The sequence below is a fragment of the Apium graveolens genome, chromosome 7 (assembly GCF_009905375.1).
Source record: "Apium graveolens cultivar Ventura chromosome 7, ASM990537v1, whole genome shotgun sequence".
NCBI classification, from domain to species: Eukaryota; Viridiplantae; Streptophyta; class Magnoliopsida; order Apiales; family Apiaceae; genus Apium; species Apium graveolens.
In genome coordinates, this window is record NC_133653.1 from 250083233 (window position 1) to 250103627 (window position 20395).

Consider the following 20395-nt stretch of genomic DNA (forward strand, 5'->3'; position numbering starts at 1 on the left):
TAGAATCCATTGAAATTTGCACTTGGAATAACTTCAAACTTCCATATCTACATATGTAATAAAAATTTATAAATAATTATTTAGCTAATCCAACTTCTTCTTAATAACAATCTCATACATTTCCATATAAATACAAAAAAACTATAATAAAATATAAATTTTATTGAATACTTGAAAATAAATGCAAAATAAAAATATGATCTGTATATATATTTTTTAAGGTTTCTGTATTTGGTACAATATGTTTGGTGGATGAAGCATAGTTTAGTGGAAAACACTTTTACGCTTTATAAATAAAATAACGCAAGCAATGACGTAGTTAGTTGTCGGTTTTCTTATCCTTGATGATTCCTTCTGGTGTTATAGTAATGTCTTTGTGTCCTTATCACCTAAATTAAAAACAGATCAGCTAAGAAAAAAAAAATCACCAACCAACACTCTCTCAAATCTGCTGATCAGCTCAGCTCAGCTCAATTCAACTCAACTCTTTGAAGTACACACAACAATGGGCAGTGGTGGAGCACAAGTCCCGAGAATGAAGTTAGGATCACAGGGTTTGGAGGTATCAGCTCAGGGTCTTGGTTGCATGGGCATGTCTGCTTTCTACGGCCCTGCTAAACCCGATGCTGATATGATCAAACTGATTCACCATGCTATTCAAGTTGGTATCACTTTTCTTGATACTTCTGATATGTATGGCCCTCACACCAATGAAATCCTGCTTTCTAAGGTCTCTCTCCCCCTTCTCCGTCTTTATATTTAACAGCTTCAATCCCGTGTAGGGCTGTTCACGAACCGAGCCGTTCGCGAACAAGCTCAGGCTCGGCTCGTTAAGGGCTCGTTCGGCTCGGCTCGTTAAGGGCTCGTTCGGCTCGGCTCGTTTAAGAACTCGAGTTCGAGCTCGAACATAAAAATATGTTCGTTAAGCAAAACGAGCTCGAGCTCGAGCCGAGTTTAAGTATGTTCGACTCGAGCTCGGCTCGAACTCGACTCGAAATTGTTCGGCTCGACCTCGGCTCGTCAAAACTCGAAAAAAATCACATTTTCTGAATTTTTGTAATTATACTTACACATCATAATTTAGATAGATACACATGGAGATGAAGAGAAACGTGAACAATGGTAGTTTACATTCACAACCAAATCAAAACCAAAACAAATATCTTCTAACATATGTTTACAAGCTCTTCACTTCTTGATAAAACCCAGAATAAGCCGTACTTTGTTGATAAATTCTCGAATCATAAATCACAATTAATTAAAATTAAGGAAGAGGTAAGTTACCTGCGGTGATTGCAGCTAACACCCATCTTAACAAACAATAGCTTGAAACTGGGATTTGGAATGGCAGGGACAGCAAGGGGTGGTGAGGTTGGGGGCTGTTGATTTTGATAAGATCTGTTTATGTTTATGTTATCGAGGCAAGTAAAAATGGCAAAATAAGAACTAACTGATACAAGCTTAGTCTAATACATAACATGGTTGGGCTGAAATTAAATGCTTAGAAAATTGGTTTGGGCTTCATTTGGTTAGTTTGGGCTAACCAGGTTGCTTCCCTTTTTTTATTTGTAAACGAGTTGTTCGGCTCGGCTCGTATTTGTTCGCGAACAAGCTCGAGTTCGGCTCGTTAGTTAACGAGCTCGAGCTCGAACACGTATTTTTGTTCGATAAAGAAGCTCGGTTCGGCTCGGTTCGTCAGAAAAAAAATAAAAGCTCCGCTCGTTTACGTCAAAACTCGGTTCGACTCGGTTCGACTCGGTTCGTGAACAACCCTAATCCCGTGGGATGCACGAGTTTTTGTAAATATTTAAATTTTTTATTTATCCCGTTATATTATAATTTTAAAATATTTATATAAATTATAAATTTATAATATAATCTGTGATCGTAGTTGAGTATGATATGTATACTATATCCAGTAGTTTAACAATTTAGTAGTTTAGCGGATATATAACATTATTTATTTATTTTTTTAATAATAGGATAGAATCCGATTGTAGTTTAGTAGGATAAGTAGACTAGTAGTAGTTTAATAATTAACTAATAATTTAGTAGTTTAACGGATATATAACACTATTTATTTATTTATTTATTTATTTATTTAATAACCAAAATCGGGGAATATGAGACTTAAGTACTTTTCTGATAACTGATTATTTATTTAATGTGGTACCGGAGCTCGATTTTGACCCTTCACTCGGCTAATTGTTTAATTTTTGTCTTTATTTTGTCTATCTGTTACTGTCTTGTCTTGATAATCCTGTCTTGTCTATTGATGGCTGTCTGATTGTCCGCTCATAGAAGTTAGCATAAGTGTTAATTGTATTACATCTTGAAGTGAACACTCAAAGCTGGCACTCATTTAGGTACGGAAAGAATAAGTGTTTCTCGCGGAATATTAAATATAACGGGATTGCCTACACTATGGTCGAATGAGTTTGTCTACAATGAAATCCTACTTTTAAAATTGTTCATTACGTGCAAATGTGTTCTGGAGCTTGAATTATCTAATGTATATGTTAATTGTTAGGATTGTTTTTACACTAGTTGTGTAAACAATAATGGTTCAGTTTTGTGCTGGATACTTCATTATATATTCCGGTGGGGCAGTGATCGAATGAGAGTTTATGTAATTGTAGGCTCTAAAGGATGGTGTCAGAGACAAAGTTGAACTGGCTACCAAGTTTGGGGTCAGGATAGATAGCCAGTTCAGAGAAATTCGGGGCGACCCAGAATACGTACGGGCAGCCTGTGAGGCCAGCTTAAAGAGGCTTCAGCTTGATTGTATTGATTTGTATTATCAGCACCGCGTTGACACTCGTGTGCCAATTGAAATCACGGTATGTTAGTAGTTAGTCTGTGCATTTTTGTATTTGTTTTTTCACAAATTAGTTGTCAAGTTGTTAGGCTTTTTTACTTTTGGTTGCAATTTTTTAGTTCCCGTATTTATGCTAAGACCAGTGCCCCTCAAACTGAAAAATCACAAAATCTCAAATATTTTTTGGGAATAAGGTCAATTACACAATATATTAATGTTCATATGCACTTATGGGTCACAACCGGCTTCAACCAGCAAACATGGGCAGCTCATCAAACTTACATCCTACCGCCCGAGTAGAGCTCAGCAATAAGCCACCTCCTAACAGGCTCACCAATCCAAACACCCACCACTGACCGGCAACATATACTCACCCACTCTCCTGCCACCAACTACTCCCGCAAATGTTATATGCTGAGAGTGGATCTGAACCCTCAACCTCATGAAACATGAGAAGAGGAAGTACGTAACAAGACCCCGTTGGTAGTTTTTAGTATAGCAATGATTCCAATTTAGTAATATATATTAACTGCTTATAAAGAAGAAATTCCTGTGCTGTTTTTATAAGCTCATGAATGACATATTGCGTTATGTCATTGACCATCAATTGTTGTATCTAATTTGATACACCTGGAACTTATCTTCGATATTATCAACCTTTCATAACTAGGTAAAGATGAAGTTCTGTTGTAGAATTATTAAATATAGGTAATCGTGTGATATCGGAATCAAATATACTTTGACCTAGCACTTTGCTGCTTCGCTCTCACTAATATCTACACCCAATCTACCCGAGGGTCCCCATTGAAATAAGTTATCCAGCATACTTAATTTTTGGGCACCTAGCCGTCCACTTGGGTCCTTAATCAACTTGAAAAGTTATTAACCTTGCTAAAAGTACTATTTTATATTACTATTCACAACTAGTATGTTGCTGGCAATAAGCCAATAACTATACAATTGAAAATTGATAAAAGTTTGTGTGATTATGGTACCATTCGCATAATTTGCAGATAGTAACTACTAAAATCACAAATATTATATATCCTTTTATTTCTGAAATGTATCATATTACTAGTAAAAATGTTTCTTCAAAACAAAAAAGCCTTCATAAGAGACATTATTAGAAAATCACAATAAGTTTTGCACTTGAAAGTTCTAATACTTGGTTTTCAGAGGCCAAGAGAATTGGGAGTTTAAAAGGGATGCCATGATGCTAATACGCTATAGAGTAAACTGAAATTATATGTCAGCTTCTGTCTACAATATTTTACATATTAGATTCTTACCTAAGTTTTTTTTTTTCCATTTCTACTAGCGTGATCTGTTTTTATTATTTTAATTCTTTATTTCTCTGATCATGCTTGAGTTGTTCATCTGTTTGACAGATGGGGGAAATGAAGAAACTAGTTGAAGAGGGTAAGATTAAGTATGTAGGATTGTCTGAGGCCTCTGCATCTACCATCAGAAGAGCTCATGCTGTTCATCCGATCACCGCAGTGCAGTTGGAGTGGTCTTTGTGGTCAAGGGACGTGGAGGAAGACATAATTCCCACTTGCAGGTTTGGTTTCTGTTAAAGAATCTTCCAACAGATTATCAAATATGAAAATATATTTAAAGACCAAGTTAACTAGTTTGTTATTACTCAGAGAATTAGGCATCGGGATTGTTGCATATAGTCCTCTAGGACGAGGATTTTTGTCAGGGGGTTTAAATATGGTCGCGAACTTGTCAAAAGATGACTTCAGGAAGGTAAGTTTCTACATTAAATGCAGCTTGAGTTTCATTAGTATAATGTAACATGTAACTGATCATCTAATTTCAGTGCATTGACGTCTTTCTTAAATAAATTAGTTTTTCATGCAAAGCTAGTAAGAGAAGTTAAATTTAGGGCTTCACCCTAGCTCTAGCTCTATGAAGCATAGGGAGATCTATCTAAACACAATTTAGTTAAAAAAAGGTTAAATTTGTAAACTGCATCTAAATTTTCGAAACTATTGCATTAAGAAACATAACCAGTATTTATTTTTTTAACAACTTTGGTTGCTGAATTGCAAGTACTCCGAGTCTTGAACTGATACTTACACAAAATGAAGTAACTGATGTTAAACATCTCTTACGGACATTGATTGTCTATGCTGGAAATTTGCAAAATGCCTTAAACTGTATGTTGTTTTAGTATTCTGGTTTTGAAGTGCTTCTAAGAAAACGGTTGTTGGCTTCATTAAAAATCAATACTCCGAGAGAAATGTTTTAAAAAATAGGGTCTTAGCTCGTTTTCATGTGGTTAAATTGACTAATGATCCTTTTCGCCGTCCCCCCCTTTTGTGTAGCATCATCCAAGGTTCCAAGCAGAAAATCTGGAGCATAATATAAAGCTGTTTGATCTGGTGAATGAGATTGCATTAAACAAAGGGTGTACTCCATCACAGCTAGCACTGGCCTGGGTTCATCACCAGGGAACAGATGTTTGTCCCATTCCTGGAACTACAAAGATTGAAAATCTCAACCAAAACATTGGAGCTTTATCTGTGAAGTTAACAGCAGAGGAAATGTCTGAACTTGAATCCATTGCTGGTTCTGTCCGGGGTGACAGATACTCGTCAATGACATCCACTTACTTGCATTCAGACACACCACCCTTGTCATCGTGGAATGCTTAATGAATAGTCGACTTGCAGTCCCTCTGACATCACAGAAATTCTCAACAAATACTGGAGATGTATTTTGCAGAATGGCTTTGTTTTCTTCTGGTTTTAGGGAGAACTTCAATTATGCGTGAATGGTTAATATTATTTAGAATTTAATATCCAAATAAAATTTAATTGACAACATATTAAAAATATGTGTTTTTTAAAGATAGTGATAAAAAATACAAAGAATTCATATATGAAATTTATTTAGGTAGTGTTAGTTAAGAAATGTGTTTTTTTGCCTTCTGACATGTAGCGAAGTTGGTTAAAGGGCGAAATAACCCTGGTCTTTTTTCTTTGAAATTAATTATTGCTACTCTACAAAATCGGCCGTCCTAACTTCACCCAACCCTACCTTCTTTTTCACCCTTTATACCTATATCTATCTCCATATTCATCTTCATCTTCTCCTTTTATTCACTTTTTCTTTAATAAAATCGAGATTTGTTTTACAAAACTCGAAAAATCTATTACAGTTCTTCACTTTAGTTTTCAGATCTACTAAGGTAAGAGTTTGGATATTATAATAAAATTCAGTTTTTGGATTCAAAATCTCTGATCTAACAACATATTACAATTTGGTGTTATTCAGAGATTTTTGAATTTTGGGTTTTTTTCATATTGTTCAGTTTAAGTTATTATTTGTGTGTTTGATTGTCTCGCTTTATGCGATGTGTCTCGTTTTGCGCGATGTGGTGGTTATGTTGAAAATGAATTAGATGGTGTATTGGGAGATCTGGATATCTCTCATCAACAACACTTTCGGCAGGTTTATAGCTGATGTTCGGCAGGTAGATAGTTGGGGTGTGTTTGGAACGGTGGTAAAAATCACATGTGCTCACCTCTCACAAAAAATATTTGTTCATAAAATGAGGCCTATAAACTCAGTTGTTGCAACTAAGTCCTCTGAACATTGAAATATCAATCGAATTAATGTGAGTGTAACACCCCAATTAAACAAGTAGAGGTTACACAAGATAAGTTTTATTTATTAATGGAAGTAAAAACAAGCTAAACATAATTTATTAAGCTAACAAAAGTTCAAAAGATCCAAAATAAAGTTGTCTAACAAGATCCAAAATAATATGGAATAAAACATGTCCTTGACTTTATTTTCAACCAGATCACTCATCACACCCCCGATTTACCCCCGACTACCTGTGAAAAGAAATAAATACGAGTGAGCCAAATACCCAGTACAAATTTATCATTAAAAGATAAAGCAAGAGAATATATTTGATTATAACAATTAGCCAAGAAGATGAGTAATATGACAGTAATTATTTATAATCAAGGAACAAACTAATCCAAACAAATTCAAAGAAATGGCTGAGAACAAGTAAGGTGGTTATTAATAAGGGCATCTTATAAAATCTATGCTCGCTAGTAAACACCAAGCAAAGCACAGTGCAAATAGTCCTTCTCCGGTTATCCCCAAGAAGGACAAAATGAAATGTATAAAACATTTTCCAAACAAACAAAATGATCATGATCTTAATCATGTCTCATACCCCAGAGACATGCTCGTATACTCACAGCACTATACGAGTTAGTGCCGACAGCGACTGCAAAAACTCCATGTGTCTCGTCTGTGATTTACCCACACAGGTAAGTTTAAGAGCCCATAACAAATTATTACAAAGTGTTGCCAATAATATTGAAAATAAAAGTTGCATGTGACAAATCAAGTATACTTATAGGCAACATAGATCAAAAGTGGTTAAGCAACAACAGGGATCAAAGATGGCTGAGCAAAAATTAACAAGTGTACAGATGATCACTATCTCATGCTATAGTATAAACATTTAACTAACAAATCTTTAAGTATATAACTTTATAAAAGTAGACAAACTTAAATTATACATTCATTTAACATATTAAATTATAACAACAATTTAAGAAAATGATAAAAATAAATATAACATGTTCTCTGTTTATCATACTGATAAGATTATCAAATTCATTTCTGCACATTAATACTACAAAATTACTTACAAATTTTAAATTATTATGCCCAAGTATTAGATACTATAATTAATAACATATTGGTTAAAAAACAATGAGACTAAGGTAACAAATATGTTATGAGGAAAACATAATAACATAATATGATTGACAAATGTAAACAATTTATAATTTTAGATAAACAAACAATCAATTATTAATTACTTAACTTAATTAACATAATATTTTGACTACATATGTCCTGTAAAATAAAATACTTTATATATCATTAGTCCCACAAATACATATTTTGTCAATTTTAATAATCTCAATAAACTAAATCTTGTAAAAATAAATTTTATTTTACAAATATTTTTACATATTAATAAACTAGCACAATATAACATGATAATTATTGTAAACAACTCACACACATAACTAGTAAATTATAATTAACAAAACTAGCCAGACACTAACAATATAAAAATATACCATATCACCCAATTAAAAAAATGTAAAAACCTGAGAATCATATAATTTCTTAAACCAACTTAATGACATAAAAATTAAAAATAAAAACGACAGGGAACATGACTAATTAGATTACTACTAATTAAACATCTTGTAGCCGGTACAAATAACAATTAATCAATTAAATCAATTAAACATGCATTAAATAATAACTTAACACCATATATAAACACATAAACAAATAATATAATTATTTGATAAAACTTATCTGAATTTAGAGCCAGATATAAGTATATAAAAAAAATATATACAAATAGTTATAAACCTGAAAATAAAAATGACTAATATTAGTATACAACATAAATAATAGTCATTAAATTATGTGGTGATTAAATTTTTAACTAAACCTCCACAAGGTGTACACTTCTTTGAAACTTTTGGTAAGGCTTAACCTAGCTTCCTTGTGAATCTCTTTCTCCTCCTTTGACAACCTTAAGCGTGACACTCTAACCAGTTAATTCTTTTCTGACCTTGTGGAGTTGTACGCCAAAACTTTCTTTTCTATGCAGCACCTCTTCTCTTGCTAGTAAGTTATATAATTCTACTATTAATAGTTTTCATTTCCGTTGGCTTTCATGTCCAATGAGATAAATTTTGAGTCATAGCACTAACATGGTGACTCTGTTTATATAATAAGCAACTCTAACAAATTATGAAACCGTTGTCCATAATTTTCTCCACATTTTTCCACATCATCTCCCCATTAGCTGTTTAAAAATATCTTATCACGTACTTAGTAGTTTGACTTCAAATTTTAAACAACTAAAAGATAGCTTACAAATTTAAATTTTTAACAACCAATTATCTAAATAAAAAATTCTCCATAATTTTAAATTCTAAAAATAATTAATCAAATATTTACTAAATTATCGCACCAACAATGTAACAAATAAAATATGGGGTATTATATTCTTCCCCCCTTAAAATAATTTCGTCCTCGAAATTCTAGTGAAGTACCTGATTCGAAGAGGTACGGATATCTTGCGCGAACTAAATCCTCAGTTTCCCAAGTAGCTTCTCGAACATCATGATTTTTCCATAAAACTTTAACAAAAGGGATCGTGTTCTTGCGCAACACTCTTTCCTCCCTCGCCAATATAGCTTCAGCTTCTTCTTCACAAGATAAATCTTCACGAAATGCATCTAAGGGATACTGAACAACATGATTAGGATGATATACATACTTCCTCAGAATCGATGCATGAAACACATTGTGCACCCGTGACAATTGTGGCGGTAAAGCGACTCTATATGCCACCACTCCAACCTTCTCAAGAATCTCAAAAGGTCCTATATACCTCAGACTTAGCTTACCCTTCTGACCGAATCGCTGAATGCCCCTCTGAGGAGATACCTAAAGGAAGACCTTATCTCCTGCTTTAAATTCATATTCTCGTCTACCCTTATCAGCATAACTCTTCTGTCTAGATCGAGCTTGTTCAAGTCTTTCTCGAGCAACTGCTACCTTATCTGTAGTGACTTGGACTAGACCGGGACCCCCTGAAAGCTTTTCTCCTACTTCATTCCAACAAATAGGTGTTCTGCACTTGCGCCCATAGAGTGCCTCAAAAGGAGCCATACCAATGCTGCTCTGCCAACTGTTATTATAAGCAAATTCAACCAAAGACAAATAGTCATCCCAATTTCCATACCATTCTAATGCACATGCTCGCAACATGTCCTCCAAGGTCTGAATTGTCCTCTCTGACTGCCCATCCGACTGTGGATGAAAAGCTGTGCTATAGTTCAACTTGGTGCCCCATGCCTTTTCAAATTCATTCCAAAATCTTGAAGTGAATTTGGGATCTCGGTTCGAAACGATCGAAACTGGAATCCCGTGTAGTCTAACAATCTCATTCCTGTATAATAGCGTTAAGCTCTCCAAGTTCATGTTCTCACGGATTGCCAAAAAGTGAGCATATTTAGTGAGTCTATCTACAATCACCCATATCGCATCATGTTTCTTAAAAGTCTTAGGAAGTCCTATGATAAAATCTATGCAAATATTCTCCCTCTTCCAAGTAGGTAACTCCAATGGTTGTAATAAACCACTTGGCCTCTGGTGCTCAATCTTCACCTGTTGACAAGTCAAACACTTCAAAACAAAATCGGCAATATCTCGTTTCATGCCACTCCACCAAAAGTGTTCCTTTAAATCTCGATACATATTTGTCTCACCTGGATGAATAGAAAACGGTGATCTATGAGCCTCTTCCATCAATTCCTCAATGAGTTCCTTGTTAGCAGGCACACATAGACGATTATACATCCATAGAATGCCATGATCATCAAAATGAAATCCTGGTTGCTTTTCAGGATCAATATTCTGGACAAAAGACCATAATTCTCCATCTCCATCTTGAGCTGCCTTAATCCTAATGATAAGACTAGGCTCGACATGCAAACTTGCTACCATACCAACCGTATCCCGATGATAAAACTCCAAACCAAATTTCTCAATCTCACGTTAAAGAGGAGGTTGTTGTGTCACCAACGCGGCTAAATTCTCAAAATCCTTTCTGCTTAAAGCATTTGCAACCTTATTAGCCTTTCGGGGATGATACTGAATGTTCACATCATAGTCTTTCAATAATTCAATCCATTGTCTTTGCCTCATATTAAGCTCTTTCTACGTGAATATGTACTTCAAACTCTTGTGGTCAGTAAATATCTCACACTTATCACCATACAAATGGTGTCTCCATATCTTCAATGCAAAAATGACGGCTGCAAGCTCTAAGTCATGTGTTGGATAATTCACCTCGTGAGGCTTTAAGTATCTTGAAGCATAGGCAATCACATTTCCATGTTGCATCAAGACATAGCCAAGTCCCTTCTTTGAAGCATCGCTATAAATCACATAGCTTCCCAATCCTGATAGTATTGTCAATACTGGTGATGTCACAAGTCTCTTCTTCAATTCTTGAAAACTAGTCTCACACTCATCGGTCCATATGAACTTGTTGCTTTTTCGAGTCAACTGTGTCAATGGCATCGCAATTGTCGAAAAGCCTTCTACAAATCGGTGATAGTAGCCCGCGAGTCCCAAGAAACTCCTCACTTCTGTCGCAGTGCTAGGTCTTGGCCAATTGGTAATAGCCTCAACCTTGGCTGGATCCACCTTGATTCTATCTGCTGATACAATATATCCCAAAAATGCAACTTGATCAAGACAAAATTCACACTTCTTGTATTTTGCATACAATTTGTTATTCCCTAGTATTTCCAACACAACTCGAAGATGCTCCTCATGAACCTCCACTGACTTTGAATACACCAATATATCATCAATAAACATAATCAGAAACTTGTCCAGAAAATCCTTGAATACCCTGTTCATTAGGTCCATGAAAACTGCAGGTGCATTTTTCAATCCAAAAGACATAACAAGAAACTCGTCGTGTCTGTAACGAGTCCTGAATGCTATCTTCGGAATATCACTTGCCTTCACTCTTAGTTGATGGTAACCTGACCGTAGATCAATTTTTGAAAAGTATTTTGCTCCTTGAAGCTGATCAAATAAGTCATCGATCCTCGGTAATGGATATCTATTCTTCACCGTGATTCGGTTCAACTCTCGATAATCAATATAGAGTCTCATCGAACCATCCTTCTTATTCACAAATAGAACTGGTGCTCCCCAAGGCGAAAAACTGGGTCTAATAAAACCCTTATCAAGTAACTCCTCCAGCTGTTCTTTCAGCTCTTGTACCTCTAACGGAGCCATTCTATAAGGTGCCTTGGAAATAGGTTGTGCATCTGGTAACAAATCGATAGAAAATTCTATCTCTCTTTCCGGCGGAAGACCCTCCAAATCTTCGGGAAATACATCTGAAAACTCACGAACAACAAGAACATCTTCTAATTCTGGCTGCACCTTGGACATGTCAATCACATACGCTAAAAATCCTTCACATCCATGAGCAATCATCTTCTTAGCCTTGATAGCCGAAATGAATTTTCCACAACCACTAGGCTTAGAACCCTGAAACACGAACTCAGGCGAATTGGAGTCCCCAAAAATTATTCTTTTTCCTGGACAATCAATTGTAGCTTTGTGTCGCTCCAATCAATCCATCCCCAGTATGATATCAAAGTCCCTCATCTGAATAGGTAAGAGATCAACAAATAGTTCTCTATCGTCTACTCTAACTACACAATCAAGATATTGAGAATTCACAAGTATAGTTACACCTATAGGAGTGCCAACAAAAAAATCCGATATAAGTGCAGTGGATGCAATGTCTAAGTGTTTAACATAAGATGTAGAGATAAATGAATGTGTAGCTCCAGTATCAAATAAGACTATAGCATTTCCATTACCGACAAAAAGTGATCCTGAAATGGTACTTGGAGTACTTGCAGCATCTTTTGCAGTGATGGAAAACACACGACCGGAAGTCTTCTGGTTGTTTTTCTCTCCCTGATCTCTACGATCCCAAGGATTCTTTGGTGGCATCTGACAGTCTTGAATAGTGTGACCCTTCTTTCCATAATTGAAGCATGCTCTAGTAGCCCAATAGCAAGTGCTTCCTCCATGCATCTTTCCACAATGCTCACACTTAGATACTTCCTTATTTCCAGTTTGGTTGAAAGACCTCTTTTGCTCATTTCCTTGATTTTCATTCTTTTGCTGAAATTCCGAGTATTATACCTCTGATCATTTGGTTTGAATCCACCTGAAGACCCACCATTTTTCTGAAATCCATGTCGACGATCGGAAAATTCCTCTTCCCTTTTTCTTTTCTTGAGAAAGTCAACCTGATGAAGCTCTTGATCTCTGACACTATCAACCAAGGTATCCATGGATGTGTAGCGGTTAGAGATGATATGGTTGCCGATGGAATTCTTTAATGCCCACATAAACTTCATGATTTTATCCGCTTCTGACCCAACCACATATCTCGCATAACCAGCTAACCTCTGAAATCTGACTTGAAAGTCTGCCACCGACTCATCATCTCTCAGAATAATACTCTGATACTCCCTTACATATTCCTCACGTATGCTGGCTGGAAAGTACCTCTGGCCAAACTGAGTTTTGAATATATGCCAACTAAGAGTATTTTCATAGCCAGGTGCATGCGAGGCTACCATAGACTTCCACCAAGTATTAGCATCCCCCTCAAGATGATATGTAGAAAATTGAGCCTTTTTCACCTCTGAATACTCCAAGACAATGAAATTTTTCTCCATGTGATATATCCAAGCTTCAGCATCCATGGGAGTCTTGGCCTCCTTAAAACAATTGGGTCTTTGCTTCATAAACCGATCAAACATAGTTTGACCATCTCGATCTTGCCCGTTAGCAGTGGGATTCTTCCCACGTTGAACTTCCCGCAACATCTCCATAAAAGTACTCCTATCCATAACAATCTACTGATTATCATTCCCCCCAATATTTCGACTACTACTACCTCTTGCCATCCTGCACAAAATTTTATGAGTGCACAAACACATATATCACAAAATCATAAATCTACCCGTATGAAGTCAACCCAAAACTCACAGGTCAAATCCTAAAGGACAGTCTACAGAAACTATAACCTAAGCTCTGATACCAACATTGTAATACCCCACTTAAACAAGTAGAGGCTACAAAAGCTAAGCTTTATTTATTAATGGAAGTAAAAACAAGCTAAACATAATTTATTAAGCTAACAAAAGTTCAAAAAGATCCAAAATAAAGTTCTCTAACAAGATCCAAAATAATATGGAATAAAACATGTCCTTGACTTTATTTTCAACTAGATAAACAAGCTAAAATCTGGGCAGCACTCATCACACCCCCGCTTTACCCCCGACTACCCGTGGAAAGAAATAAATACGAGTGAGCCAAATGCCCAGTACGAATATATCATTAAAAGATAAAGCAACAGAATATATTTGATTTTAACAATTAGCCAAGAAGATGAGTAATATGACAATAATTATTTAGAATCAAGGAACAAACTAATCCAAATAAAATCAAAGAAATGGATGAGAACAAGTAAGGTGGGTACTAATAAGGGCATCTTATAAAACCTCTGCTTGCTAGTAAACACCAAGTAAAGCACAGTGCAAAGAGTTCCTTCTCCGGTTATCCACAAGAAGGACAAAATGAAATGTATAAAACATTTCCCAAACAAACAAAATGATCATGATCTTAATCATGTCTCATACCCTAGAGACATGCTCGTATACTCACAACACTGATACGAGTTAGTGCCGTGAGCATCAAAGACTGCAAAAACTCCATGTGTCTCGTCTGTGATTTACCCGCATACAGATAAGTTTAAGAGTCCATGACAAATGATCACAAAGTGTTGCCAATAATATTGAAAATAAAAGTTGCATGTGACAAATCAAGTATACTGATAGGCAACATAGATCAAAAGTGGTTAAGCATCAACAGGGATCAAATATGGCTGAGCAAAAATTAATAAGTGTACATATACAAGATGTACAACTTAACAAAATAAAATATGATAAGATAAATATGATAGGACAATAAGTACAGAGGAAGAAAATATATTTTAAATGGAGAGAAATGGAGGATACTCGTACCTGAAATGAGTCTAAAATATTAAATCACTACCTAGCTCCAAATCAACTTCCAAACCAATCTATAATATCAACACAAATATAACTTATAAACGCCAAACTCTAAAACCCAAAAAGTAAGCTAATAAAATTATAATATTTTATTCGTGCTATAGTATATAAAAATTTAACTAACAAATAATCTGAATAATATACAAGCTGGTTCATAAAATATAAAAGATATTTTATTAATTTATAAAAGTAATGTAGAAATCTCTAAGTATATAACTTTATAAAAGTAGACAAACTTAAATTATACATTAATTTAACATATTAAATTATAACAACAATTTAAGAAAATGATAAAAATAAATATAACATGCTCTGTGTTTATCATACTAAAAAGATTATCAAATTCACTTTTGCACATTAATACCACTACATTACTTACAAATTTTAAATTATTATGCCCAAATATTGATGGCTGTCTGATTGTCCGCTCATAGAAGTTAGCATAAGTGTTAATTGTATTACATCTTGAAGTGAACACTCAAAGCTGGCACTCATTTAGGTACGGAAAGAATAAGTGTTTCTCGCGGAATATTAAATATAACGGGATTGCCTACACTATGGTCGAATGAGTTTGTCTACAATGAAATCCTACTTTTAAAATTGTTCATTACGTGCAAATGTGTTCTGGAGCTTGAATTATCTAATGTATATGTTAATTGTTAGGATTGTTTTTACACTACTTGTGTAAACAATAATGGTTCAGTTTTGTGCTGGATACTTTATTATATATTCCGGTGGGGCAGTGATCGAATGAGAGTTTATGTAATTGTAGGCTCTAAAGGATGGTGTCAGAGACAAAGTTGAACTGGCTACCAAGTTTGGGGTCAGGATAGATAGCCAGTTCAGAGAAATTCGGGGCGACCCAGAATACGTACGGGCAGCCTGTGAGGCCAGCTTAAAGAGGCTTCAGCTTGATTGTATTGATTTGTATTATCAGCACCGCGTTGACACTCGTGTGCCAATTGAAATCACGGTATGTTAGTAGTTAGTCTGTGCATTTTTGTATTTGTTTTTTCACAAATTAGTTGTCAAGTTGTTAGGCTTTTTTACTTTTGGTTGCAATTTTTTAGTTCCCGTATTTATGCTAAGACCAGTGCCCCTCAAACTGAAAAATCACAAAATCTCAAATATTTTTTTGGAATAAGGTCAATTACACAATATATTAATGTTCATATGCACTTATGGGTCACAACCGGCTTCAACCAGCAAACATGGGCAGCTCATCAAACTTACATCCTACCGCCCGAGTAGAGCTCAGCAATAAGCCACCTCCTAACAGGCTCACCAATCCAAACACCCACCACTGACCGGCAACATATACTCACCCACTCTCCTGCCACCAACTACTCCCGCAAATGTTATATGCTGAGAGTGGATCTGAACCCTCAACCTCATGAAACATGAGAAGAGGAAGTACGTAACAAGACCCCGTTGGTAGTTTTTAGTATAGCAATGATTCCAATTTAGTAATATATATTAACTGCTTATAAAGAAGAAATTCCTGTGCTGTTTTTATAAGCTCATGAATGACATATTGCGTTATGTCATTGACCATCAATTGTTGTATCTAATTTGATACACCTGGAACTTATCTTCGATATTATCAACCTTTCATAACTAGGTAAAGATGAAGTTCTGTTGTAGAATTATTAAATATAGGTAATCGTGTGATATCGGAATCAAATATACTTTGACCTAGCACTTTGCTGCTTCGCTCTCACTAATATCTACACCCAATCTACCCGAGGGTCCCCATTGAAATAAGGTATCCAGCATACTTAATTTTTGGGCACCTAGCCGTCCACTTGGGTCCTTAATCAACTTGAAAAGTTATTAACCTTGCTAAAAGTACTATTTTATATTACTATTCACAACTAGTATGTTGCTGGCAATAAGCCAATAACTATACAATTGAAAATTGATAAAAGTTTGTGTGATTATGGTACCATTCGCATAATTTGCAGATAGTAACTACTAAAATCACAAATATTATATATCCTTTTATTTCTGAAATGTATCATATTACTAGTAAAAATGTTTCTTCAAAACAAAAAAGCCTTGATAAGAGACATTATTAGAAAATCACAATAAGTTTTGCACTTGAAAGTTCTAATACTTGGTTTTCAGAGGCCAAGAGAATTGGGAGTTTAAAAGGGATGCCATGATGCTAATACGCTATAGAGTAAACTGAAATTATATGTCAGCTTCTGTCTACAATATTTTACGTATTAGATTCTTACCTAAGTTTTTTTTTTCATTTCTACTAGCGTGATCTGTTTTTATTATTTTAATTCTTTATTTCTCTGATCATGCTTGAGTTGTTCATCTGTTTGACAGATGGGGGAAATGAAGAAACTAGTTGAAGAGGGTAAGATTAAGTATGTAGGATTGTCTGAGGCCTCTGCATCTACCATCAGAAGAGCTCATGCTGTTCATCCGATCACCGCAGTGCAGTTGGAGTGGTCTTTGTGGTCAAGGGACGTGGAGGAAGACATAATTCCCACTTGCAGGTTTGGTTTCTGTTAAAGAATCTTCCAACAGATTATCAAATATGAAAATATATTTAAAGACCAAGTTAACTAGTTTGTTATTACTCAGAGAATTAGGCATCGGGATTGTTGCATATAGTCCTCTAGGACGAGGATTTTTGTCAGGGGGTTTAAATATGGTCGCGAACTTGTCAAAAGATGACTTCAGGAAGGTAAGTTTCTACATTAAATGCAGCTTGAGTTTCATTAGTATAATGTAACATGTAACTGATCATCTAATTTCAGTGCATTGACGTCTTTCTTAAATAAATTAGTTTTTCATGCAAAGCTAGTAAGAGAAGTTAAATTTAGGGCTTCACCCTAGCTCTAGCTCTATGAAGCATAGGGAGATCTATCTAAACACAATTTAGTTAAAAAAAGGTTAAATTTGTAAACTGCATCTAAATTTTCGAAACTATTGCATTAAGAAACATAACCAGTATTTATTTTTTTAACAACTTTGGTTGCTGAATTGCAAGTACTCCGAGTCTTGAACTGATACTTACACAAAATGAAGTAACTGATGTTAAACATCTCTTACGGACATTGATTGTCTATGCTGGAAATTTGCAAAATGCCTTAAACTGTATGTTGTTTTAGTATTCTGGTTTTGAAGTGCTTCTAAGAAAACGGTTGTTGGCTTCATTAAAAATCAATACTCCGAGAGAAATGTTTTAAAAAATAGGGTCTTAGCTCGTTTTCATGTGGTTAAATTGACTAATGATCCTTTTCCCCGTCCCCCCCTTTTGTGTAGCATCATCCAAGGTTCCAAGCAGAAAATCTGGAGCATAATATAAAGCTGTTTGATCTGGTGAATGAGATTGCATTAAACAAAGGGTGTACTCCATCACAGCTAGCACTGGCCTGGGTTCATCACCAGGGAACAGATGTTTGTCCCATTCCTGGAACTACAAAGATTGAAAATCTCAACCAAAACATTGGAGCTTTATCTGTGAAGTTAACAGCAGAGGAAATGTCTGAACTTGAATCCATTGCTGGTTCTGTCCGGGGTGACAGATACTCGTCAATGACATCCACTTACTTGCATTCAGACACACCACCCTTGTCATCGTGGAATGCTTAATGAATAGTCGACTTGCAGTCCCTCTGACATCACAGAAATTCTCAACAAATACTGGAGATGTATTTTGCAGAATGGCTTTGTTTTCTTCTGGTTTTAGGGAGAACTTCAATTATGCGTGAATGGTTAATATTATTTAGAATTTAATATCCAAATAAAATTTAATTGACAACATATTAAAAATATGTGTTTTTTAAAGATAGTGATAAAAAATACAAAGAATTCATATATGAAATTTATTTAGGTAGTGTTAGTTAAGAAATGTGTTTTTTTGCCTTCTGACATGTAGCGAAGTTGGTTAAAGGGCGAAATAACCCTGGTCTTTTTTCTTTGAAATTAATTATTGCTACTCTACAAAATCCGCCGTCCTAACTTCACCCAACCCTACCTTCTTTTTCACCCTTTATACCTATATCTATCTCCATATTCATCTTCATCTTCTCCTTTTATTCACTTTTTCTTTAATAAAATCGAGATTTGTTTTACAAAACTCGAAAAATCTATTACAGTTCTTCACTTTAGTTTTCAGATCTACTAAGGTAAGAGTTTGGATATTATAATAAAATTCAGTTTTTGGATTCAAAATCTCTGATCTAACAACATATTACAATTTGGTGTTATTCAGAGATTTTTGAATTTTGGGTTTTTTTCATATTGTTCAGTTTAAGTTATTATTTGTGTGTTTGATTGTCTCGCTTTATGCGATGTGTCTCGTTTTGCGCGATGTGGTGGTTATGTTGAAAATGAATTAGATGGTGTATTGGGAGATCTGGATATCTCTCATCAACAACACTTTCGGCAGGTTTATAGCTGATGTTCGGCAGGTAGATAGTTGGGGTGTGTTTGGAACGGTGGTAAAAATCACATGTGCTCACCTCTCACAAAAAATATTTGTTCATAAAATGAGGCCTATAAACTCAGTTGTTGCAACTAAGTCCTCTGAACATTGAAATATCAATCGAATTAATGTGAGTGTAACACCCCAATTAAACAAGTAGAGGTTACACAAGATAAGTTTTATTTATTAATGGAAGTAAAAACAAGCTAAACATAATTTATTAAGCTAACAAAAGTTCAAAAGATCCAAAATAAAGTTGTCTAACAAGATCCAAAATAATATGGAATAAAACATGTCCTTGACTTTATTTTCAACCAGATCACTCATCACACCCCCGATTTACCCCCGACTACCTGTGAAAAGAAATAAATACGAGTGAGCCAAATACCCAGTACAAATTTATCATTAAAAGATAAAGCAAGAGAATATATTTGATTATAACAATTAGCCAAGAAGATGAGTAATATGACAGTAATTATTTATAATCAAGGAACAAACTAATCCAAACAAATTCAAAGAAATGGCTGAGAACAAGTAAGGTGGTTATTAATAAGGGCATCTTATAAAATCTATGCTCGCTAGTAAACACCAAGCAAAGCACAGTGCAAATAGTCCTTCTCCGGTTATCCCCAAGAAGGACAAAATGAAATGTATAAAACATTTTCCAAACAAACAAAATGATCATGATCTTAATCATGTCTCATACCCCAGAGACATGCTCGTATACTCACAGCACTATACGAGTTAGTGCCGACAGCGACTGCAAAAACTCCATGTGTCTCGTCTGTGATTTACCCACACAGGTAAGTTTAAGAGCCCATAACAAATTATTACAAAGTGTTGCCAATAATATTGAAAATAAAAGTTGCATGTGACAAATCAAGTATACTTATAGGCAACATAGATCAAAAGTGGTTAAGCAACAACAGGGATCAAAGATGGCTGAGCAAAAATTAACAAGTGTACAGATGATCACTATCTCATGCTATAGTATAAACATTTAACTAACAAATCTTTAAGTATATAACTTTATAAAAGTAGACAAACTTAAATTATACATTCATTTAACATATTAAATTATAACAACAATTTAAGAAAATGATAAAAATAAATATAACATGTTCTCTGTTTATCATACTGATAAGATTATCAAATTCATTTCTGCACATTAATACTACAAAATTACTTACAAATTTTAAATTATTATGCCCAAGTATTAGATACTATAATTAATAACATATTGGTTAAAAAACAATGAGACTAAGGTAACAAATATGTTATGAGGAAAACATAATAACATAATATGATTGACAAATGTAAACAATTTATAATTTTAGATAAACAAACAATCAATTATTAATTACTTAA

The 20395-nt window shown here is 34.7% G+C and overlaps 3 protein-coding genes across 3 annotated transcripts; 2 read left to right on the top strand and 1 right to left on the bottom strand.

The window, feature by feature from the left end:
* The first annotated feature begins 350 nt into the window (after positions 1-350).
* On the top strand, positions 351-5661 carry LOC141670916 (putative aldo-keto reductase 2). The gene is made up of 5 exons (XM_074476972.1): positions 351-730; positions 2640-2840; positions 4207-4379; positions 4468-4570; positions 5152-5661. The coding sequence occupies exons 1-5, from the start codon at positions 506-508 to the stop codon at positions 5479-5481; spliced, it is 1032 nt and encodes a 343-aa protein (XP_074333073.1). The 5' UTR covers positions 351-505; the 3' UTR covers positions 5482-5661.
* Positions 5662-12055: 6394 nt separating this feature from the next.
* On the bottom strand, positions 12056-13356 carry LOC141674632 (uncharacterized). The gene is made up of 2 exons (XM_074481342.1): positions 12748-13356; positions 12056-12619 (listed from the first exon to the last, which is right to left on the bottom strand). The coding sequence occupies exons 1-2, from the start codon at positions 13354-13356 to the stop codon at positions 12056-12058; spliced, it is 1173 nt and encodes a 390-aa protein (XP_074337443.1).
* A 1970-nt stretch (positions 13357-15326) lies between these two features.
* LOC141670918 (putative aldo-keto reductase 2) lies at positions 15327-18372 on the top strand. The gene is made up of 4 exons (XM_074476974.1): positions 15327-15553; positions 16918-17090; positions 17179-17281; positions 17863-18372. The coding sequence occupies exons 2-4, from the start codon at positions 16918-16920 to the stop codon at positions 18190-18192; spliced, it is 606 nt and encodes a 201-aa protein (XP_074333075.1). The 5' UTR covers positions 15327-15553; the 3' UTR covers positions 18193-18372.
* The last annotated feature ends 2023 nt before the right edge of the window (positions 18373-20395 follow it).